Source organism: Platalea leucorodia, assembly GCF_965183815.1.
Source record: "Platalea leucorodia genome assembly, chromosome: Z".
NCBI classification, from domain to species: Eukaryota; Metazoa; Chordata; class Aves; order Pelecaniformes; family Threskiornithidae; genus Platalea; species Platalea leucorodia.
The window spans coordinates 23,147,183-23,173,337 of record NC_138858.1 but is presented as its reverse complement, the minus strand read 5'-3'; the positions used below and the strand labels follow the sequence as shown (position 1 = coordinate 23,173,337).

The 26,155-nt window shown below is 37.8% G+C and overlaps 1 protein-coding gene across 7 annotated transcripts in view; it reads right to left on the bottom strand.

Annotated features, from left to right (window-relative positions):
• Window positions 1-26,155, bottom strand: part of IPO11 (importin 11) — a 99,232-nt gene that overhangs the window by 35,434 nt on the left and 37,643 nt on the right. For all 7 annotated transcript variants that reach the window (XM_082335418.1, XM_082335420.1, XM_082335424.1 and 4 more), the window contains 10 exons: window positions 25,990-26,095; window positions 22,145-22,271; window positions 20,966-20,999; window positions 20,743-20,783; window positions 19,479-19,595; window positions 17,966-18,079; window positions 13,382-13,497; window positions 11,776-11,852; window positions 3,843-3,922; window positions 3,133-3,213 (listed from right to left, as the gene is read on the bottom strand). In XM_082335418.1, the coding sequence (XP_082191544.1) occupies window positions 3,133-3,213; window positions 3,843-3,922; window positions 11,776-11,852; window positions 13,382-13,497; window positions 17,966-18,079; window positions 19,479-19,595; window positions 20,743-20,783; window positions 20,966-20,999; window positions 22,145-22,271; window positions 25,990-26,095 (893 nt within the window). The remainder of the gene's footprint in view (window positions 1-3,132; window positions 3,214-3,842; window positions 3,923-11,775; window positions 11,853-13,381; window positions 13,498-17,965; window positions 18,080-19,478; window positions 19,596-20,742; window positions 20,784-20,965; window positions 21,000-22,144; window positions 22,272-25,989; window positions 26,096-26,155) is intronic.

Here is a 26,155-nt window from a genome sequence, read left to right as displayed (position 1 = left end):
TAGCTCAGTTATCCCTCTGGAAGCAAGCAGGTGTACTAGGAAGGTGTTCAAAGTTTACTGGACAAACCTTGTGGTTAATGAAAGGCCACACTGGGAGTCAAGTGGATAAATGATACTATATCATAGAACTACAGAATGGTTTGGGTTGCAAGGGACCTTAAAGCTCATCTAGTTCCAGCCCCCCTGCCATGGGCAGAGACACCTTCCACTAGACCAGGTTGCTCAAAGCACCATCCAACCTGGCCTTGAACACTTCCAGGGATGGAGCATCCACAACTTCTCTGGGCAACCTGTTCCAGTGCCTTACCATCCTCACAGTGAAAAATTTCTTCCTTATATTTTATCTAAATCTACCTTCTTTCAGTTTAAAGCCATTACCCCTTGTCCTATTGCTACATGCCCTTGTCAAAAGTCCCTTTCCAGCTTTCTTCTAGGCCCCCTTTGGGTACTGGAAGGCTGCTATGTGGTCTTCCCAGAGCCTTCTCTTCTCCAGGCTGAACAACCCCAACTCTCTCAGCCTGTCTTCAGAGGAGAGGTGCTCCAGCCCACTTATCATCTTCATGGCCCTCCTCTGGACCTGCTCCAACAGGTCCATGTCTTTCCTGTGCTGAGGACTCCAGAGCTGGACACAGTATTCCAGGTGGGGTCTCACCAGAACAGAGTAGAGGGGTAGCATCACCTGCCTTGACCTGCTGGTCACGCTTCTTTTGATGGAGCCCAGGATACAGTTAGCTTTCTCGGCTGCAAGCACATATTGTCAGGTCACGTTGAGTTTTTCATCAACTAACACCCCCAAGTCCTTCTCAGCAGGGCTGCTCTCAATCCATTCTCCACCCAGCCTGTCTTTGTGCTTGGGATTGCCTGACCCATGTGCAGGACCTTGCACTTGGCCTTGTTGAACTTCATGAGATTCTCACAGGCCCACCTCTCAAGCCTGTCCAGGTCCCTCTGGATGGCTTCCCTCCCCTCTAGCATGTAAACCACACCACACAGCTTGGTATCATCAGCAAACTTGCTGAGGGTGCACTCAATCCTACTGTCCATGTCACCAACAAAGATGTTAAACAGCGCTGGTCTTAATACCAACCCCTGAGGAACGCCACTCCATATTAGCAGCATCATTCAGTTTTAGAGATCTGATTAAAAGCTGCTGCATCAAACATTTGCTCAACTATAGACTCTAAATAATAGTATCGATAGAGAGGAATTGACATTTTAAATTCCAGAACTCGAGTCCTTAAGCTCCTCATAGCAGGAACTACAAATAGGGACGACTATCAACTTCTCCGGTTGTTTTCTGTCCTAGGATTCTGCAAGCAGTTGTGCAATCCACCAAAGAGGTAGGGATCTAATTTTTTTCCCTCCGTTGCATTTATAATGAACTGAATTCAAGTCCAAGTTTTTATAAGCAACACAGAGTTGCCAGTTAGTGCAGCCACTGGAAACGCAAGTAGTTATACTACAGTTACTATTCAACTATCTGTCAGTGCATACTCCACTTCCTGGAATTCTTCAAAAGGCACACTTAAGGTATCATGCTTAATATTTCAAAAACTTATGAATTTCATAACATCTCTTTCGTAATACCATTTGAAGTTTGTGTGAAAATAGTTTTTTTACTACTTTGAAAAACCTTTAGCAACTCTGTTTAAGCAGTTGTTGCCATTACAATAGCAACTTATGCCTAAAACAAAGACTGTCTGAACACTATGTCATGGTACAAATGTAAGTACACTACACAAAGGCATGTGATAGAGAGTACATAAATCCAACATTCAATAAAGATTGAAAAAGCTTGGCTCTAGACCTACTAGGTTCTAGCAGTCATACAGATATGCAGAAAAAAATAAAAAGTGAATCTTGAACATTTGGTGCTTATTTAATCATAAAATCACCCAAACAGTTTTTATAATAATACTCGTATGTATGCAGACTTATTACTTAACCCTTATCTTGCCAGTTTTTCAAATGTGCAGTTACAAAAATTGAACTACATGATTATTTTTTTATTGGTAATGAATACTGAAAAGGAAAACTAACATTAAAAAAAATAGTAGATATTACTATTGTTGTTTGTATTAGCAAAGGGATCAATACTGGTTGATAGGGTACAGACAAAACTCAGATTTACATGGCTAGATATGGCAATTACATAATTACTTTTGCACATGTTGATTAGAAACACTCATAAATGAACCTAGATTATTAACACACAAGTATGATTTTGACTTTAGGGTTGAATCATTTCTTAATGTTGCATTTTTGTCCAAATAATTAAATTTTTTCTGAATTCTGAACAAAGCTGAAAACTGAATTAGGACAACTCTTAAAACTCATTAATCAGATTGATTTTCCCTTCTGATTTTGTAATTAGAAGTGTAAGTATCTTTTGTGTTATATTGTGGTACTCTTCTCCATTCTAAAATTCAATTAGAAATAAACAACTTTGATTAGCTTTCTACAACTTCCATGAGTCCACTGATAGCCAAAGATTAAATCACATTTCTTTGACCCAGACACAATCCTTTTTTTGTGACTCAATGCTCGCAAGATTTTCTATACATGGCATTATCTTCGCAATGCAGTGATTAGTCATCTGGCTGTTTAAGTGTGCTGTTGCCAGGCTGTAGAACAAACTATTTTCATGTAGATCCAAGCCCTCACTAACAACCTTCCTCTAGTAATCTAGAAAATAATCAAATGGGAAAGATATCAGGGACTCTTAATCTAAATCCATCTATATAAAGAGGACTCAAACTACCTTGGAACTCATTTACCTAAGGACAACACTTTGGAATTGCATGATGTAAAGAAAGCATTGCAGAGAGGGTACAGGAACAGTGTGTTAGGTGATTACCTTTTAGGGTGCTATATTTAAGGCTATACTAACCTTCTCTTGGGAAAAGTAGTGTAAAAATACAGGTATGTATATACGCACTCTTTATACACACACACTTTAAATATGTAGTTTAAAACACCACTGACTGCAATATCAATGTGTGCTAAACTGTTTTCTTCTACATGTTCTACATTCATCATACTTGAAAATATTACTATAACCTGACAAAACACTATCAAGAATAACAGATGCACAGAGCTGAATATCTAGGTATTATTTTTATTATACTTTACCTTTAAAACTTGAACTTGACCTTCAGTAGTTATGTCCTTCAATAGTTCACAAAATGACTGGCATAAGTCAGCAGCATACATCTGAAAATGAAATGAAAAAGAAGGTATTATGCAAACGCATTTTATATCTATGTATATATTTCAAAAATCAACACATTAGGGATTACGTATGTCCAAAGACACAGCTTCTCTTCAGAGATCATATTTGCTAAAATGCTCATCTTTCCTGAACTAATTAAAATCTAATCTAAGCATTTTGGTTTTATTTAACATTGCAGGTTTTTTAAACAATCCATCTCAATGAATTTTCTAATGAAGAAGGTGTGAGAGCAAGGCGTAATATCTCTAGTTCAATTCTTAGTAGAATTTATGATCATAATTTTAATGTGGTAGGATAATTAGAGTAACTATTACTACCCCACACAGGAGCTTTTCAGGTACAAAAGTACTAAATCAATCCACAAAATATTCTAAATAATAATCCTAAATGAAAATAATAATTCTAAATCATAATCTTTCTCAAATCTGATTTGATTGAGTGTCCACCACATGCCATGAAGAGCTAACATTAGAACAATATGCTTGTATACGCATAAATGAATAAGACTATAAATGTTTCTGCACACGATGTTTTCCAACATGAGAGAAAAAATAGTTTGCCAGTAGGGAACTAAGGTGTTAATATGAGTCTTTATATAATAGCAACATACCTGTAAAAATTCAGATGATGATAAGAAAATATAAGCATTGATGATCTTAAAGCAATTTTTGAGGTTTTCTGAACTCAGCTCTGGAAAAAAAGAAATCACAGCTCAGAACCCCAACACCAAACTGAAGTACAACTAAAACGATTTGCTTCTAAGTCTTTTTCCTCACACAGCTTTTAAGTGCCAGATGCCTATAAATAGAAAAAAGTTATCTTAGATTCAGTACCATTCAGGTTCTGCCTCTCTGCCAGAGACAATAACAAAAGAGGGATGATAACAACTCTCATGTTTTCAAATGGAAGCACAAGAAATCCTATGACCTCAAAAGCCAATGCTAATAAAAAAAAAAAAAAAAAGTCAAGTTTTGGATGTGATAGTGGGCTAAGATGATATTAAAGATGGAACAAATTAAACACGTACTTAAAAGACCTGCAATTAGTGATAAATGATCTCTCTCACATTTGAGTCAGTAAATGCTGAGTAGAAAGAGTGAAATAAAGATTGCAGTTCTGTTCTGCTGACCCAGGTGCCACATCAAATGGCACTGAGCTTTTGGACTGAAACATGCTAAGTTTTAGGCTATACCTTGAGTATTTCAGTAAGGAAAGCATATCCATTTAAGAGGCAGATATACCCAGGAGATGGTGTACTGCATCAGTTTGAAGAGAGAAAAAAAACATGTCCTCAGGCAGTACCTATAAGACTGTTTTTAAAAAAAATCACCCCGGAACATCTATAAACACAATTCATAGCAAAACAACAGGATTCAAAGATTCACATTGAGGTTGATAGTAGCGCAGAAAGCCAACAGCCGTCATTGTCTGAAAACAAAACGGAAGACCAAAAAACCTCAAAGGGCTTGCTAAATTTTCTTAAAATCAGTTTGGGAGATAGAGTATTCTTGGTAAAGTAAGTGGATTTCTCTTTCACCACCTTTAATTAATATTCCAATAAATTCATCACGGAGAGCCAAGAGGAAAATACTTTTATGTAAGTTTTAAATAAAGTTTCTCACCAATTAAACTAACACCAGCAGCTGGCTAAGAACTGGTATGTCTTCCACAGCTTACATGAGTGCAGCCTGAATGAAAGTGTGGCTTACACCTGGTGATGCTTATGTAGAAAAACTTCCACAAAAAGTATCACATGACAAACTACGGCTGGTTTTTCATTATAACATCTGAAAAGTTCTGAGGAGTTTTAGTAGTTTCTCTTCTTTTCCCTCCCATTAGAAAGAACATTAATGCTCCTGCTATCTAACATGGCCATTAGACAGCTTTGAACGCATGACTAATTTCACATCTCAGTGTTTGGACAGGTGATGTCTTGTTATCACTTATTTTGAATATTTACATATCTTGACTTCAAAAGAGATGATTTTTCACCTATCCATCCAATATCCTCATCAAAAGACTGCAATACATCTATAAATTAGCTTTAGTAGCATATTACATATTAAATGTCAAACATTTCTTGAACTTACTGCATTCTCCATAGAGGTCTGCAGATTTTTTTTTCTTCTTACTGGATACAACCATACTTTTAAGTTTCAGGCACTGATGCAGTAGACAATTTATAAAGAAACAGTCATATAAACATGAAGTGCTACCAAGCTTTCCAGCACTGCATTCTGTGATTACTGATACAAAGGTAATAAACTATGAGTAGTAAAATTGCAAGAAGTAAGTTATTTCAGGACAGAAGGAAAAAACAGGTAAGATAAAGAAAAAAAACAGGTAAGATAGATGTCATGGAAATGACAGAATTTCAGTCACTCAACTGTGCATAAAGCTCAATGTTTAGTGCAAGCATTTTTCTAGAAAGATATCACCTTCAACTGATTACATTTAAAAAATCAATTATGCATCAATTCTCTTGTGAGGTTTTCCTGAATCAAACATATCTTTTTCTGAATTAATTAATGCGTTCCTCCAAGTTTTGCTGGGGATCAGAGGAACTATTCGGTTCCAGTAACCTGCTTTTTGCCATTACCATTACAAGTATATTATATTATATATGTATTATTTTATATATATAAAAAATATACTTTGCAAGTATACTATATATATATATATTATATTTTTATCCATAATCTTGATGAGGGAATTGAGTGCACCCTCAGTAAGTTCACAGACAACACCAGGTTGGGTGGGAATGTTGATCTGCTGGAGGGTAGGAAGGCCCTACAGAGGGACCTGGACAGGCTGGATCGTTGGGCCGGGGCCAACGGTATGAGTTTCAACAAGGCCAAGTGCTGGCTCCTGCACTTGGGTCACAACAACCCCATGCAACGCTACAGGCTGGGGGAGGAGTGGCTGGAGAGCTGCCTGGCAGAAAAGGACCTGGGGGTGTTGGCTGACAGCCCCCTGAACATGAGCCAGCAGTGTGCTCAGGTGGCCAAGAGGGCCAATGGCATCCTGGCTTGTATCAGGAATAGTGTGGCCAGCAGGACCAGGGAGGGGATAGTGCCCCTGTACTCGGCACTGGTGAGGCCACACCTCGAGTACGGTGTTCAGTTTTGGGCCCCTCACTACAGGAAGGACACTGAGGTGCTGGAGCGTGTCCAGAGGAGGGCAACAAAGCTGGTGAAGGGTCTGGAGCACAAGTCTTACAAGGAGTGGCTGAGGGATCTGGGGTTGTTTAGTTTGGAGAAGAGGAGGCTGAGGGGAGACCTTATTGCTCTCTACAGCTACCTGAAAGGAGGCTGTAGCGAGGTGGGGGTCAGTCTCTTCTCCCAAGTAACAAGCGATAAGACTAGGGGAAATGGGCTCAAGTTGCGCCAGGGGAGATTTAGATTAGATAATAGGAAAAATTTCTTCACAGAGAGAGTGGTTAGGCATTGGAACAGACTGCCCAGGGAAATGGTACAATCACAGTCCCTGCAAGTATTCATAAAAAGTGTGAATGTGGTGTTTAGGGACGTGGTTTAGAGGTGGACCAGGCAGTTAGGTTAATGGGTGGACTCGATGATCTCAGAGGTCCTTTCCAACCTTAATGATTCTATGATTCTAAGTACAGCATAGGCACATTAAACCTGATGCTTCTTGAAGCAGTTATGTCTTGACTTTGACCATATTCCCAGCCTGAAATTGTACCAGATTCAGCTGTCATTTTAAGCAGTCTGAGTGCAGAAACGCATCCATCCTCAGAGAATTAATGTATTCCTCCATTCCACATTATTCAATCTGCTGCACCAAGAGATGGATTAAAGAACCTCTGCAACCCCTCTATAGGGCAATTACATTTCAACAGAATTTCAACTTTAGCAGCAGTGCTGATATGAAAACGAAATATGACAATTATGTTGTGAATGATTATTGTACATCAGTGATAGCACCACAACCTTTGAAGGAAGGTCAGTTATGCAAGTGGAATCAAGCCTTCATATCAAATGCAACATTCTACTCCTGTATCTAGAAGATTAAAGGATAGCATTGATTACTTTAACAGGCAAATCTAATTGATTTGAACCAGTCCTCTGACATCCAGTTCCAATAGCAGTAGTATCCTGAAATGGGTATGAAAAGCTCTTTTCAGAAGGACAAATATATCTGGAAAGGAACAACTACATATTACTTTCAGACTAGTTAAAAAAGAAAAATCAAAAACATTTCTATATTTTTCCCCTTTCAGTTGACTGTTAACAGTTAAAGAGATATCACTGCACTGACATAAACCTATGGTGACATATGCCACAGGCCTATGACATGGCCATGACAAAGACATGTTCAAATAATGAAAAGCCTAGTATGAATGAATGAATCACTAAAAAGAAAATCATTAACTAAATCTCAAACCAATTTTTTATGCATCATACATTGGAATTGCTTGCCAACAGATAAACACGTTTTAAAAAAATCTCCTAAAAGATGCAGCAGAAGCAACGGCAAGCAATTACTTCTCTAGGCTGTAAATTTAAGTTAGGAATGAAAGTCAAAGAACACTGAAGGCGTATTCTTGTCAGTAAGACAATCAGCTCTGGAAGAGAGAGCACGACAGGTGGCAGCACAGAGGCCTTCAAAGTTCAGGTTTCTAAGGCATTACTGGTGGGCCAGGAAGCAATGATAGACAAGCAAGTGCTTGTGCAGTACATAGTCTTGGCATGCATCTTAAGAGCACTTAAAAAAAATTGTGCAACAGATGATATATTCACTTGCAGTCATCTAAACATGCACTCACCAAATGGAAAAAAAAACAACACAGCAACACCTTTCTATTAAGTGGTATCTATAGCACACTTCAAAAACCACCAGACATGATTTGCAAACAGTATATCTCATTCAGTTTTATATCACTTTGCTGAAGAAAACGTTCTGTTGTAACACAGAAATCATAAATCAAGTTTTGTACTTCAATGGTTAAGCTAAACTCCCAAATCCAATGGGAGACACTAGATGCTCAAAGAGCTCTTAAGGATCCTGAATCAGAACTGGCAATCTATCACAGCACACCTCCTGAATTTTCTGAAAAAACACTGTGTACAGTCACAATCAACTCCCACAAGACCTTGTCCACAAAGGCAATCTATGCAAAGCAAAAGCTACAACACAATGAATAACCAACAACCTGAATCATATACAATCCAGCTTACTGTCTGTATCTCCTTAAACATAATCAAATTGTCTATTTTTATACAAATGGTTACCAATATTATTTTCCACAGTCCCTTTGGGTCTGAGTTATCAAAGCTGCACTGTATCTATTTACATACACTGTTCAATTCCCACAGAAATTTGTCCCCTATTATTCTATATGAATAACTCTAAGAAGTAACATCTATGCAAGACTTAAAAATGCTATAATCTGGCCACAAAGAACATAAAACGCCTTCTCTCCCTCTCTAGTTCGATGACCTCTTGCCACATCTGCTTCCTCCTCTTCAGCAGGGCAGGGTCTGCTATATACCTCTAACGTCCAAAAATCTCATGTATGAACTTGTTCTCTCCCTCCCTCCTAGCTCTTCTATAGTTCAACCATGTCGACCTCTAACAGGACCCTTTTTCTGAAGGACTTAAATGCTGATGCAGCAGTTAAACCCACCAGAAAAATAGTTCCATTACCTGTATATTAGAATAATACCATTCAGTAAGAATAAATTCAGAAACTAAAGGTCAGGAAGTTCATATTCCTTACACTGTATTTTCAACAAAATCATCTTCTGGAGCACCTTGTTGCTAGTTCACCACCCTGCTCTGAAAGACATAAGCAAGGCAGTCATCTACTCAGAACTTCCCTTCACCAGATCTGCCCTTTGGCTTCCACTTTGATAACTTAAAGACTGAATTGAGAACCAGCCTCAGAGAGATTTTCTGTCTTGCTTTATCTCAGATAGTTAAGGCATGCAAGACTTTGCAATTTTGAAACTTTAAATTTGAGGATCTCAAAATCTGAATGGATTTCTCCATTTGTCTAACTGAAAACAGCAGACTTTCCATTTAAAACACCTTGTCCTGACAGCTATGTCACCATAGTGAGAAGGATAGGAAATGTTTGTTCTCAAGTGCTGGAAGTTTCAGGTGAATACTGCCACTTGTATACTCGAGAAACTGTACTACAGAACTAAGACTGAACTGTTACTTAACTAACTTGCACAGCTGATCATCAATGATCGGTAAGTTTTCTTCTGCAAGGGGCTGCAGCTTAAACTGTGCTGTTGCACTGGATTTAAGTGAACTATCCTTTCTTCAAGTATACTGAATGAAGTTGCTACCTTGGGGGGTACTGGATGGCAGTATTGCACTGGTTTTATAACTATCAAGTTTTAAAGTAAGGTTAGCGCTAATCCAAGATTCAAGCTGTATTTCAACATCACAGTGCCACAGCTACATCATGTGGAGGCTGTCCAGCTAGATTCTCATAGAACCATAGAATTGTTAAGGTTGGAAAAGATGCTTAAGATCACCGAGTCCAACCGTTAGCCTGTCACTGCCAAGTCCACCACTAAACCATGTCCGCAAGCACCACGTCTACCCGCCTTTTAAATACCTCCAGGGATGGAGACTCAACCACTTCCCTGGGAAGCCTGGTCCAATGCTTGACCACCCTTTCGGTGAAGAAGTTTTTCCTAATATCCAACCTAAACTTCCCTTGGTGCAGCTTGAGGCCGTTTCCTCTCATCCTATTGCTTGTTACTTGGTAGAAGAGACTGACCCCCACCTCACTACAACTTCCCTTCAGGTAGTTGTAGAGAGCAATAAGGTCTCCCCTCAGCCTCCTCTTCTCCTCATGCAAACAGAACGGAATTGCAGGCAAAGAGCATACCAGAATGGTTTCTACTTTCTAGCAAAATGCACACCATTTTGGCCTACAGCAATCAAAATTTTTAACTGACATGACACTCAGAAAACAAGTTTCTCAGAAAAATGCTCAGGAAGTAAAGTAGTACAAGAAGGCTACATGAGTAAATCGACCTATAATTACACATCAGCTGCTGTGTTTTTGCCATTCACCTCCATTACTGATTAAAAAAGGCAATTTCACCTTAAGGAACATCTACCTAACTTAACTGTACTACTTGCTCTACCAACATCATACTACAGCTTTCATTTTTCAGGACAAGGAACATTGTCTTGAGGATATATTTTTTTCCAAAGGAGAGCATCACTATTCTCTAGGATTCGTTCATAAAATCAGGAAATTGTTACAAGTGTAGAGTATTCCTGAATACCTCCATCTTTTGTTAGAAGAGTACACCAAGGTTTCCATTCATACTCATCTCTACCCTGGAAAGTATCTCATGATGACCAGGGAGGACAGGGTGAGGAGAAAACAGTAGTAGCAAAGGTAAACAAGCGATGAATACAGAGTACTTCTGAATTCAACTCAAGCAGGTCAGCCGTATGACACCACTAAGAAAATCACAACCAATTGTATAGTGCAAGCTTCCTGTAGCAGGTACTATCTATTACTAACAAAGAACAAGAAGGAGGAAGAGTAGGAGCATAGATATGAACAAAGACATATCATAAGTATTTGGCAGCTACAGAGCCTAAGAGGTAGCCCTGGAATTAAATACTAAACCCACTACAAACTACTACTTTCCTGAGCAGTTTTGTTGTTAGAGATCTAGTATACACAGAGAAATAACAGAAGGTGTCATCTTGCACCTACCCACCATCATGTAACTTTCTATTGACCCTTAGTCAGAATAAAACATTGGGTGCTGAAAACAACAATCAATTAAAAAGCTAACTTCTGTAATTTTATAAGCACATTCCTCTAAAAAATGAATCCATTTGCTACATTAGCTCCACAACCTACAAAAACACAGCTAAAGATTTAAACAGAAACATATTTACATAATAAAATTAAACCACATAATTTTTATACTCCCTTTAATTACAAAGCGAAAGCACCCGAAATATGAGTATTTCCTAAGCAGTAAATCTTACCCCAGTAATAAGTTTATATTTTGTCAACAACTCAGGCAAAACTACTGCTTTTAATTTCAGTGCTACTTGACTGATATGATTATAGACATATGTAGGTAGATTGAAAACATCCTACACACTTATTAACTGAATAATGGAAAAGCTACTGATGGAAACTTCAATTCTTCAGACTAGGAATCATCATTCTGGTTGTAAGCAGAACAGGCAAGTATTCCATACAATCGGTATCACTAAAACTCAGCACATTTGGTATTAAATTTCAGGAACTTCTTAAAAAAAACCTCTGAAATCATAAACCGAAATTTGTCTTAAATTTTGGGTACAAAGCAGCTTCAATTTATTAAAAAAAGAGAACCAGGGTAAATAGATAATAAATAACAAAGAAGACGAGGAAGTCAAACAATAAAAACCTGTTCTTCATTTTTTAATAGTTACAATTTTGCAAGCTCCTTTAGTTCTTGTAGTCACAGCAGCATTACCTAATGCATGAACAACACAAGAAGTAGGAAAAAAAAAAACAGGAATTTTATTAGTGAAAGACTTACCAAGAAGGGCAGACATGTTCTGAAATATTCTCAGGAGCTCAGGTGTAAGACATGGACTGTTCTCCAATGTCACTAACCTAAGTAAGAATAGATTAAGCAAAATATTTCAGATGATCTATGAGTAACATTGAGCAATCATTTTGACAGATGTAAAACATTGTATAACAATTACTTGAAGCATATTTCAAGTGCAGCAGTAGTCTTTACAACACACCCAGCAGTATAGGCATGGGTCTCGCTAAGGCAGGAAAAGAAAGAAAAACATGGTACTGTCTTTTTATAAAGACAACATAATCTCCACAATGCAGCAGTGAGAATGCCCAAGTACCCAACTTGGGAACTCGGAGAAGGTGGGTAGAGAGGAATATTCATGGTCTAAGGACAAGGCATGTAGTGCTCTATACCTCAAAGGAGCAGCTGCGGTGGCAACCAGCTCAAACCTTTACTTTTTTTTTAGGTCTGAAATGATGCACTGATTACCATACATAAAAGCATAACGATATGCTCAGCATTGTTTGTATCAATTTAAAATTCCTGAGGTTTGAAAACAGTAGCTATAAATTAAATTCATACTTAAAGCCACAGCAATACATTCCAGTTTGTTCCTACATCTTAGGTGTGGGATAACTGTATTTAAATAACATTTCTGATTATGTAAAGTATCTTAGCTTTTATCCTGCTCTTGGTTCAAGAAGCCATTAGAGTCCCAATTGTCTCTGCCAGCTCCATCCAGATCCTGTGATGCTCTAGGACATCTTAAAATATTCTTCTGCATAGGCATCAGAATAAAAACCTCAAGATCAGTATTATTAAGAAGATACAAAAATTCTGAACTGATACATTAAAAAGGCCCGTCTTAAATTTTATGAAGATCTTGCACTTTGAGTTGCTGCGCCACCGCCAACAGCATTATAAAACTTAGTTTTGCTGCACATAAAACACATCATTTGTAGGTTAAGTATTTGTAATTCAAATGCCCATCTAAAATTTACATCAAAGGAATCCCTCGCTATTTCAAGACAGACTCAATGTATTCCTATTCTAGTAGGAAAGAGATGTCCTGATAACAGTTTCCCCCTCCTAGAGTGTCAGCTGCACCAGAAACAAACAATTTAGGCTCATGGCAGACTCATCACAGTGCCACTTCTTGTTTTATGTTCAGTCACCAAATAGCTCAAGATCTAGAACATAACTTCTACATTTTATCCTTGTAAACTCACCATCTCTTCCAGCAACCATCTCTGAGAATCATTGGGTCATTAGGCTCCCGAAGTCAAACGCATCAAATTGTTAGTTTAGCATACACATTATACTGAATCTAGGCTTTTTGTCTTGCTGTTATCACAACAGAACTGTATCTCACTAGCAACTACCTGAAAATGGATTACCTACTCAGTTACTTTTAATTGTCTTTCTTTTATTAACTTCCTAACCTCACCTATACTGAGAAAAAGTATGATATAGATACATAAATATAGATACATAAATACATAAATATAGATACATAAATTCTTAATACAGTCAAAGCTTTTTAAAAATTTTTTTTTTCTCCTGGGGATACATAAATAATATTTTAAAATAAGAAACTGATAAAGAACATTCTTACCACAACTCTAAACCATCTTCCAGAAGATAGACATGTGGAGGCTGAGACACATCCGTACTTAGCTGAATAACTGGAAGTAGAAAAGGATAGAGATTTTTGCTGTCCGCTCCCAGTCCCTATAAAAGTAAATAAAAAATGTAAAATACTTCAAAAACCTCAAATCAAACATTTAAAGAATAGCATTGAAAAAGATCTGTGATACTGTTCTATTTGCATACTGTAAACACGCATTCAAGAAATCAAAGGTTGAACTTGCATCCATTTCATACAACAACAAAATAGCCTGATACTCCCAAGCTTTCTCTCAACATGGCTTGAGAAAATTACCTAAGTTTATCAATGGTCTGCAAGAAAAAAAGATAAAACAATACACATTCCTAAAAACATTCACTGGTCCTTCTCTTTCTGGGAAAAGTCACAGCTCTAATAAATATTAAATGACTAAATGCTGTATAAAATGTTTTAAAGATCAAGAAAAGAATTACTCTTTGGACCTTACCACATACTAAATCTTTTGACATATTCTAAGAACCAGGAGAAGGGTTCTTTTTCATTGCTACACAAAGATTCCCAGACTGACGACAGTGACTTACTTTTTAAATGATTCATGAGCCAGACACAATGATGTCTTCCCAAGAATGCAGGGTAAAAAAATTTTTCAGCGTACATTTAATAAGCTTATTTTTAAAAACTGAGTTTTCTAAAGATAACTCTTGTCAAAAGTAATCATAAATTAAAACTAATCCTAAAAGGAATGGAATTCTTAAAATAGGAACTACTGCCTATTTTGTAAGATTACTACTTAAGAGAACTGAAGCTAGTTGAATGCTGCTTTTGCATAATTACTGTATTTGGAAACTGTTAAGTTTAAAATTATTTGATGTTTCTAAGTTAAGGCTTCTTTGTGGATTGATTTATTTATTTATTTAAACAAACTTGTCTTAAAAGAAAAAGCATCTTCCATAAATTTGTTTAATCTCTTCGTGTTCACCTGTACTTTTGGCCTCCACAGGCATCAGTAACAAGAAGTTCCACAATTTTTTTATTGTGAAAATACATTTTCTCTTTGTTTGAACTAACTCCACTTCTAAAAGAACCCTAATTTTTCCTTTAGTTGTAATGTCTGGTCATTCCCCTTCTGCCTTCTCTCCACTGTTAAGCTCTATAATACTATCTTCTTAGTCATGTGCTCCTGCAAGTTCAAGATTGCCTGCATATTCAGTCTGTTCCTGTAAGGACACTGCCCTGCATCCTAGGAGCACTTCCTCTTGATCTTTTCTAGTTAGAGAAGGTGGGATGGCATATAGTTCATATTAAATAAGTGCTTAATAGCACGGATTCTGCAGGTAACATAACCATGTATTGTTTTATTCGGCAGTGTTTTCTCAGGCACATTTTAGTTGCTTTTTTACTGCCAACAGCACAGATATTTCTAGATATTTCAAGTCCAAGGATTATTTAATTATACCAAGATCTTTTCCTTCACTGATAAGAAATTCAGTTAATTTAAACTATTATCTCTGGGTAAAGCAAGCAGCTAATAATTTCTATAGGCTTTCAAAATTCTCTGCCAAGGTATTACAGTTAGCCTCTAGAGGAATTAGGGAATTTATTGTACATGTATAGAAATAAAGGGAAGAGATGCAAGTTACATCAAGAATCAAAACCTTCCAAGCAGCTCATCTTGAGTACCATCATGCAGCACATACGGGACAACCAGGGGATCAGGCCCAGGCAGCATGGGTTTAGGAAAGGCAGGTCCTGCTTGACTAAACTGATGTCCTTCTGTGAAAAGATGATCCACTCAGTGGATGTGGGAAAGGCTCTGGATGTTGCCTACTTGGACTTTATTAAAGCCTTTGACAACATTTCCCACAGCGTTCTTCTGGAGAAACTGGCTGCTCATGGCTTGGATGGGTGTACTCTTTGCTGGGTAAAAAACTGGCTGGATGGCCGGGCCCAAAGTGTTGTGGTGAATGGAGTTAAATCCAGTTGCCAGCCAGTCACAAGTGGTGTTCCCCAGGGCTCGGTACTGGGACCAGTTCTGTTTAATCTCTTTATCAACGATCTGGATGAGGGGATTGAGTGCACCCTCATTAAGTTTGCAGACAACTCCACCTTGGGTGGAAGTGTTGATCTGCTGGAGGGTAGGAAGGCCCTACAGAGGGACCTGGACAGGCTGGATAAATGGGCCGGGGTCAACTGCATGAGGTTCAACAAGGCCAAGTGCTGGCTCCTGCACCTGGGTCACAACAACCCCATGCAACGCTACAGACTCAGGGAAGAGTGGCTGGAGAGCTGCCTGGCACAAAAGGACCTGGGGGTTGTTAGCCTGACCTCGGTGCCGGGAAAGGTCATGGAGCAGATCATCTTGAGTGCCATTACGCGGCACGTGCGGGACAACCAGGGGATCAGGCTCAGCCAGCACTAGTTTATGAAAGGGAGGTCCTGCTTCCCTGACTTGGTCTCCTTCTGTGACAAGGTGACCCACTTAGTGGATGAGGGGAAGGCTGTGGATGGTGTCTACTTGGACTTTAGTAAGGCCTTTGACACTGTCTCCCACAGCATTCTCCTGGAGAAGCTGGCTGCTCACGGCTTGGATAAGTGCACTCTGCGCTGTGTTAAAAACTGGCTGGACGGCCGAGCCCAGAGCGTGGTGGTGAATGGAGTCAAATCCAGTTGGCGGCCGGTCACGAGTGGTGTTCCCCAGGGCTCAGTGTTGGGGCCGGTCCTGTTCAATATCTTCATGGATGATCTGGATGAGGGGATTGAGTGCACCCTCAGTAAGTTCACAGACAACACCAGGTTGGGTGGGAATGTCGATCTGCTGGAGGGTAGGAAGGCCCTGCAGAGGGACCTGGACAGGCTGGATCGATGGGCCGGGGCCAACTGTATGAGATTCAACAAGGCCAGGTGCTGGCTCCTGCACTTGGGTCACAACAACCCCATGCAACGCTACAGGCTGGGGGAGGAGTGGCTGGAGAGCTGCCTGCCAGAAAAGGACCTGGGGGTGTTGATCGACAGCTGCCTGAACATGAGCCAGCAGTGTGCTCAGGTGGCCAACAGGGCCAATGGCATCCTGGCTTGTATCAGGAATAGCGTGGCCAGCAGGACCAGGGAGGGGATAGTCCCCCTGTACTCGGCACTGGTGAGGCCGCACCTCGAGTACGGTGTTCAGTTTTGGGCCCCTCACTACAGGAAGGACACTGAGGTGCTGGAGCGTGTCCAAAGAAGGGCAACGAAGTTGGTGAAGGGTCTGGAGCACAAGTCTTATGAGGAGTGGCTGAGGGATCTGGGGTTGTTTAGTCTGGAGAAAAGGAGGCTGAGGGGAGACCTTATTGCTCTCTACAACTACCTGAAAGGAGGCTGTAGCGAGGTGGGGGTTGGTCTCTTCTCCCTAGTAACGAGTGATAGGACAAGAGGAAACGGCCTCAAGCAGCGCCAAGGGAAGTTTAGGTTGGATATTAGGAAAAACTTCTTCACCGAAAGGGTGGTCAAGCATTGGACCAGGCTTCCCAGGGAAGTGGTTGAGTCTCCATCCCTGGAGGTATTTAAAAGGCGGGTAGACGTGGTGCTTGCGGACATGGTTTAGTGGTGGACCTGGCAGTGATACGTTAATGGTTGGACTTGATGATCTTGAGGGTCTTTTCCAGCCTTAGAGCTTTTATGATTCTATGATTCTGTTATCTCTGTTTCACATAACACGTGAACAAAGCAAACAAGAACATCAGAAAAGCTAGGAAATTTAAGAAGGGAAGAAATAAGTATATAAAAACATGGCAGAAATCATTGCAAAAGAATACAACAGCTATCAAAGGTTATGCAGTAGAAAGCTAATGGTAAAAATGGTAACAATAAAAGGGTCGGAATTCTAAAGAAACAAGATGACCCACAATTAGTCAATGCCAAGAATACCCTTGAGAGACATTAAACCTAACAGTTAAGATTTAAACAAGAAACATTTGATGCTAATCTGAATTAAAATGCAAATTTAAAAGAACAGGCAAAGTGAAACTTGTGGTGGCCCGTATCTTGGACTGTGATTTAAAAATGGCTTATCTTCACAGAAAGTTTGCAACCCAAATAGAAATTCCACATCCCTGGGAGCTGAATGGAAAGCAACAGGGAAACAGATGTGCTTACACTGCAGAATTCAGTCTGAAGCATACACAATGACTGTAAGAAGAGACCATCGCTCCTAATGCTGGCTGGGAAATAAAGGAAGCCAGAACAACCTCTTTCACATAGACTATAAAGTCACTAAAGTAGGTTCAATTCCAAGATTACAAAACCAAAACGCTCAGAACACAAGCAAATCTGCCTGAAGAACTGCTTTTACTGAACAAGGTCCTGGAAACAAAATAGTTAAGTGCTTAACATTAGCCATGTTTACCTCTGCTATTAGAAAACCACGTCTTTATTTTAAGACTGAGAAACACTTAGAAATAGCCTATAAAACCAAAATATACCTTAATTTTACCTATATACTTATATATATATACACACACACACAGAACATGTCGGCATGTCTGAGAAAGAACTGTACGAGATACTGACAACACTTACATGATTCTGACCCCTTACCTGGACGAGGTGGATTAGGGTGGTTAGAATGGCACATCGTAGCATATTGTGCTCCTCACTCTGTTTCCAAAGGAGTGGTAAATACTGAACCAAACATCCTACATATGGTCGTATCTGAAGTTCAGAACACAAATTTGTTTCTTAATGTGTGAAACAAGGCCATTAATTTATCCCAAGCATAATTTCTGAAATATTTAAGAGCTGCTTTTGTCACAGTAAAAATACAGAGTTTTACTCCTCTTTCCTCTTCCTAAAACACCATATTCCATACTCTGTGACTGAACTAACTTCTGACTGCACACTGGTTTGAAAAGAACATATTACTCATGGCAACATTTGTGCATGGCAATCGGGCTTAAGTAGTAAATAGAACAAAAAATACTTGACTTGATAACCAGAGATATTTTAATATTAATATATTCTTCACTTAGACAACACTCCTAAATAATGGCATCCTTTAAGAAGACCAAAAACAGTCCCAGTAAAAAAACGAAACAACAACAAAAAAAAACCCCAAATGCTCAATAACCTCTGAAGTTACCCATGCTTTGAGCAGGGGTTGGGCTACATAACCTCCAGAGGTTTGTCCCAGCCTAAATTTTTTCTATTATGCTCTACAATACTAAAAGGTTAATCTATTTGTCCTTTTAAGTACTTAATTAGGAATTAACCTAAACAGACTTAAAGGTTCTTTCTCAACTTGTTTTTTCTGCTGCTTCTCTAGCTTATCTAAAATGCAGGGAAATCCACTGTCATGTTGATTTTTTTCTACAAAGGACAATTAGGAAAGCTTCATTTGGCTCTCAGACAGGACCTTGTAGAAAGAGGAGATAACCTCAAAAATATGCATTATCTCTGTCCCTAATACAGTAATACTACAAAAAAACCCTGAGACAAAAGCAGTCAACAATTCATTTTTTAATTGTGCAAAATCGTCTTCAATTTCTTTATGTATAAGCTGAAGAATATACTTTAACACTAAGAAGGAAGTATTGAAAATTCATAATGTGAGCTTGAAACTTTTCGTGCAGTTAAGGAGAGTGCTGCGTAGGCAATTGTGATCTGTATCAGTGCCAATGAGAGATTACAAATTTAACTGCACAGTCCCTATGAGTGTGAAGCATTTTGTCCCTCAAAATGTCTCTTTTAATATGCAAGATTTAATAAAACACTAGTTCAGATATAAGAAGAGGCAATTAGAAAAAATTACAATTAAAAAAAAGAAAATTGCAAGAAATGCAATAAGATAAGCAGTGGAAGCCTTTCTGTACTCTAAAAAATACGTAGTAAATGAAGTAGTGACTGAGCAAGAACATTTCACACAAAAGATAAATGAGAACTGAAAAGTGAAAAAGAGAACCAAGTAATGCAAACAATGCAGGCATCTACCATAACAATAACCAGTCTATTAATTGATGACATTTTTCTACTATTTTTGTATAAAACAAAAACATCAAGTCCTCCTCTGTGTTCTTACTACAAAGCTAACACTGAAATCTGTAAAAAAAAATACCTGCATATTGACTCTTTCAATCACACAAGACAAAACGTGAAGAACATGCATTTTGGTGTCACATTGCGTTACTTCCTGAAGTAGCTGAAAGAGCAGTGTAAACATGGATTCCAGATACTAAAAGAAAAATAAACAACTACAGATTAGACCATCAAAAATACAATTGCTGACACGAATTGGTGATTTTCCTGTATGCTTACAACTTTAAGACATCTATGAACTTTGAAAGACACTTACAAAGTGTGCAAAATGTTACTCTGTCATTTGGAAAAACACACACTAGCCAATCACTGCCTAAACAAGATACAAAATTTCAGATATGGTCTTACGTAATAGTTCAAATGAGATCAATTTGAACATACAACATTTTCATGTTTTGGTAAGTGTAAATATGACTTCACAGTTAAAATACGATAAAGCTGAAGGCCATCTCTCCACTTTGTTAGGGTCAAAGCAAAGGTACAGTCGTCCAGCTTTTGGGTCAGTAGATAAAATTTAGATATTGAACTGAAAAAGACATCTTAAAGAATTCCAATATTTACAGTGTAGATGCACTCTGCATTTTTGTTTTGTTTGCTCACAAGAGAGTTACAATTAACATGGAAGTCATAATCAAATGAGAAGAAAAAGCACCTGCTAAATTTGAGTGATCAAAATAAATCTTTGCTGTATTTATAGCTAACATTTCATTGTTTACTTAATGACAACAGTAATGACCACTGTAAACAACACAAATATAGGAGACCAATAAAGTCAATGTTTTTTAAGGCACTATTTTAGCCACACATATTTATTAAATATTTGTGTGAAACAGCAGGTTCGAAAGTACTGTGTGAAACAGGCGTACTGGGAAGTCACATCGGTGTGGAGACTTATTTTTTAAAGACAGCATTCATATTGTCTTACCATGAAGAAACTTAGCATCTGGTAACACATAATATATATTAGCAATAAACACAATGCTAAGAAGTTGTAATAGTCATAATACTAAAAGTTTTTGAATTGTCTGTCTGACAATGCACACTAGCAACCTTGACAGTATGAGTCTTTACATGTTTTGGCCTATGAAGGGTAAAAAAAAAAACCAAAACACCAAACCCAAAAAAGATACACACTGATTACTAAATAGTGTATATAAATATATGTATATATAAAATATATGTGTATATATATATAAAAATATATGTATATATGAATATATTTTTCCTGGTTTCCTCTATTACTCTATCTGCTCATCAGAATATGCCCATATAAATGCTCTTACCGGTAAGAACTGGTCAGTTCTGAACTCAAAGTCATCTACAGGTAAACAACCATTAAGGAAAAACAATACAGACTGCAGATGGATACGAGCTTCAAATAAGGAAATATTCCATGGATACACAAATATTATAATGTGAAGAATTTGGTAGTAAGTTTAAAATTGTTTATTTTCCAGTAACTCTGAATTAAGAACTAATCAAACATCTTTGCCAATAAAAGGATATTTAACTTCAGTGTCGTAGCTGTCTCGATACGGACCTGAAAGAAAAGTCAAGAAGCATCGTGCATACGTCCATTAAACATTTTGATTATCAACATAATATCTGACAATATCAAACCAGTTGCTCTTTTGGCAATTGAATCATTCTGTGTGTTCTGTCATCAGCTAAGAAATGTAGTTAGTTCAACTCAAACATCTTCATTTGCTCTCATTTTAGTATCCTTTACAGTTTATTTGGCATTGCTAAAGTGGTACCACCTGGAGAAACTACTCAGGCAAAACCTTCATGAAGGCCAAGAAAGAATTAAACAAGAAGGTATCTAGCCTGTGATAAAAACTCTTGCCATAGAGAAGGAGTTTACCTTGGGATTATCTCAGGGCTTGCTGTCACCCAAAAAGCACAGAACCAAATAAACTCAACAAGTTAGCATGTTCTTCCCTGGCAGATGTTCAGAGGCTCGGAAAGCACTAACTGAAAACAGTCACAAGACCGATACAGAAACACACCCTGCTCTGCTGAAGCTGTCTGGAATCACAGAAATAACTGTTATGACTGCCAATTACTAGTATTTAACTAACAAACTAGCTAGGTTTATTTGTTTTATTTGTTGGGTGCTAGGTCTGTTTAAAAATAGAAAACAAAAGAAACAGTCGCAAAACCAGCTTTCTCAACTCAACCTCACCTGCTGGTAAACTGAACTTGTAGTTTAAAACCACAGAACTGTACTCGAGCAGCTTAGCAAACAATGCCATTTATCATATTCTGTTAGCAGATAACTATGTTGATGCTTAAATAATATCGTGTACTGCAGGGACTAGTCACAGAATAACCCTGTTTTATCTACACAAGGTGTTCATTTGTTCATAAATTATCTCACAACGCTTTACAATTTTTTTTTTTTTTACGAAAACTAGACTGTTGCTATTGCCATTCATTTCCCCAAAGTCATCGCCTAGTGAACATCTTCAGAGCTCGTTTCATGTCTTTAACCTTATTGTTCAACATCTCCATAATTAAACACCACCACAACTTCCCAAGAGATTATCTTTTGCAAGACACAACAGTCTTTAAGGTGTGATGTTATGAAGTTCTCAATCAAGTTTACATAAGGTATGGTATTTATGTTTCACCTGTGTTTACAGAACAAATGTGTAACCCAAAACATTACCTATTTATACTTACCACTAAGTCCTGGTCTTGAAGTAAGTTACGAATTGCCTCATATAACATAGGTCTCAAGTCTGATTTGAATTTTACAGAAATCCACTGTCCAATCAGCCAAATTACTCGTCGGCGTATTGGTTTATATCTTTAAAAGTGGGGGAAAAAAAAAATTGTACTCTTTAACTCATTATACTTGCCGTTCTAGAGTACTTTGATGAAAAAGAAATCTAAGAAGAACTAGGAAAACATTATTCCCCAAAACAATTATTAAAAGATTTTGTTTGTCAAGACCAACTTTAGAACTTTAATGCAGAAATCTTTTTCATCAAAATTCCTCACTAGAAGGCTCAGTAAACATGAACTTAGTCTGAAAAAGATAGCTTTCATCCTAAATGACTGAATCTTGAAGGTCTCACTAGAGAGAGAGTTTATTCTGCACATAGCACACTAATAAAAGAAACTAAAAATAAATCTTACATTTATTACTGCCATCGTGGCATCCCCTGCTTTCACCACACTTTCCATTAATTTCCTTGACACTCTTTCTATGCTCAAAATTTTAGGTCAGATACAATTTAAAATTGTAAACTTAAGTACTGCATTACAGTAACTGCCAGAGTATTTCCTGTCACCAGTCTAAAACTATTCTCAGAAACAACTGACATATCTAATCTTGCACCACTGCCGCAACAAGGGCACAAACCAAACAGCTTTAGAGTCAATGGGAAGAAGTACAAACCAGAACAACGATGAGCTGAATTGCCTAACATAATGATTGATAAAAGCATTCTGTAGAGCTGCCGTTTTTCTCCACTGATTAAAAAAGCTGATCCGGAAGAGCAGCTCAGATTTAAATGCTTAACTTGCAGACACATAAAGTTAGGTAAGATGAACCCTATTCACAGAATTTTAAGTAACAAATTATTTTGCCTTGTTATCCTAAATGTATTTTTCATTTCATGAACTTCTGCCTTGTAAGCCAACAAGAAAGCAATTTAAAGTGAAGTTATTGAGGCATCTTTACATTTAACATATATGATTTATTAAACATTCCCATAACCATGAGACAATTAACAAAGCACACCTTCAGAGAACATGAAAGTTGTGAAAGCAGCATGAATACAGCAGTTCATTAGACTGGAACACAAAGCTAATAAGGAATAACATTCCAGTGCTGCTTGAGATTTACTGAGTGGCAGTGAAGCACGAACAACCCATGGCGAAGCATGACTTACACAAGACATTGCCTTACTAACAGGTCCTTCTATTTATTTGAGAAGCTGTGATGATACAACTTTTTCTATTCTTAGAATGCTCGCGCCTGATATACATAACCTTGTAAAAATCAGAATATTAAAAAACTAAGAGTTTTTTCTTGAGATTGGCATTGGATAGTTTTCAAACCACTATCACATAACGGAAAGTTTTAAATGATATGCCATAAGTACATAACTGTCTGCTGACAGCAAGGATTTTCAGCTCTGGTGATACCTGTTGTGCAATCCATACATTCTACCTGCATCTTTATATTCTTTCTCTCTCTCCCTGGTAGAGAAAAGACAGTGTGCTTTTGGCATTTGGGGGTGGGGGGTGGGGGAGGGGGTGTGGGGTTTTTTGGGGTGTTTTTTTGGTTTGTTTTTGGTTTTGTTTTTTTTTTAAAGGACTGAAGTTCCTAGAAATGCTGCTCATAGCTGCTCATTTTTGAGGTCCTACCTTTTCTACATTCACTGCTTCTGGGAAAAGCTCCTACCTTAGAACATCATTAGCTTTTACACTAAGAGCACACAATAAGTATATGCAGATTGAGCCTGCTGGACCTAAAGCTTACATGGGAAAACTGGCCATATTCCAAAATAAGGCAGCTTCTGTTGCAATAGTCACAGCATGGTAGCTTTAAGCAGTCTGAACAGGATTCGGACATTCAAGTCAAAGGTATTTTACTTGATACCAAAGTACTAAGTGTCACATCGATTCTCTCTCAGCAGGAAAAGTTGTTTTAAGATTGAATGATTGCAAAAGACTGTATTCAGTAAACTATTTTCATATTACAGAAAAGTTTCTCCTTACTCAGTACAAAACTAAATATTATGGCAAGTGATAAATTTGGCAATGCAACGTTTCTAAAAATCTCTAAGAATATTTTTTCATTAATCTCATGTTTCTCCTACTGCTATGGTCATGGTTGACAGTCTCACTATTAACAGACAATGAAACATTCAAAGAAGACAAAACACAGCAAATAGTCACTGCTGACAACACATAGGTTTGTGTTCCGAAACACAACGGTTAGATCAGGTGTCTTCCCTACTGTAAATACAACTATATTAAGTGTAGAAGACTATTGTCAGTTTTACTTATGCTATATGGGCAGAGAGCATAAAAATGCCAAGGCCAGCATGTGTTCCAAATACCACAGCAGCTTTATTCAGAGATCGATGCTGGTGCGGCAGAACAACAAAGGATCAATCATATAGAAGATCTCTCATTTTTTCCTGCTCTTCTGACATTTAGCCTAACCATTAAAGTGCTTGGCCATTGGTAGATAGCAAGGTGAAGTTGAGAGCATACAGAAAAAAAAAATACTAATAAGAAAAAGAATAAAAACATTAAGAGACACCAGGTAAACAACTGTGGCAATTATTTTGTGACTCTGAAGTAAGGTTATACATCCAACAGTAAATAATTCATTTTAAGAAGTATATTGTCATGAAAATAAGCATTTTAATATTTGTAAGTTTAGGAGGATCTTCTACTCTACATGAAATTGAAATGTATTTGTAAAGAAAGTGTTTGTAACTGGCATTTGGAAATAAAAAAAAAAAAAGGAAAATAATTTACAATTTATAGTAGCTCCTAGGGGCATTAGCAAACAAATCAGTTTATATTTCAGATAACAATCATGTCTGGTAAGATGAATTTCAAATGTAGAAAAAAAAAATAGTTAAGTTCTTCAATAGACATTAGGGTCACTACTGCTAATGACCCTGATGAGAAAAATAGGACACACTTATTCGGAGTCAAAGGGTGAATGGGAACTCATCTAATGAGGATTAGCATGTACAATAGCAGTCACTGTCTCTCCCCGGAGGGAAGAGTGACAGTTTGAGGAACAGGGAGGAACACTGTCTTCTAGTCAGCTGTAGAGATGGACAGCTCAGTCTGTACCGAGATGCCCAAACTGATCTTTCAAAATACCCTATTATATCTACTAAACAAAAAAAAGGTACTCATGTGAAGGCCATCCAAGTGAAGAGGACCTTGCCAAGAAGGAAAACACACAGCAGACGGGCTATATAATAGCGCTTATGCAGAACCAGCCTGTAATCATTCACACTTTACAACACAACCCAAATCCTTACTTCCCCACTTTATTGCTGGCAAAATTAACGGAAGAGTGCTACAGAGGACTTGTATTTAAACTAGCAGAGAAGAACAAATCACTATTTTGGCTAAGCTACAGTTTTACAGAGATTATTTCCAGATTTCAATTGGACTTTACTGCCTAAAGGGCTCTGGGATCTCAGAAGGCCTAAATATCTTTCTTTAAATGAGCAAAGGTGATTGTCCTGAGAAAGTTTAGTCAACTCAAATATATACAAGAGGACAGACTTACACTATATTTACAGAACCTTGGAATTATCCACCACACAGTAATTTAAACATAAACAGAAACTATCAGGAACACTGTCACTTCTGTGACTCTGTCAGTTATCTATATGTATTTCATACCTCTGCTCATTTAGTGGGTATGTTTAAATACTGAGTATTTTTCAAGTCTGCAATTATTAGACATTGTATCTTACCAGATTTGTATCAACAGTTCATATTTAAATGATGAAGGCATAACAAACCAAGGTGTTTACCTGTTATGAGAAACCTGTAGTTCTGCTAATAGTTGATTTTTAAACCATTGATCAAAATCCACGCTATCGAATAGTTCATAAGCAGCCAGTCCAACCGCATTATACACTGGGGAAAAACAATAGTTATGCTTATTGTTTGCTTAAATGTTTAATTTTTAATATTAAA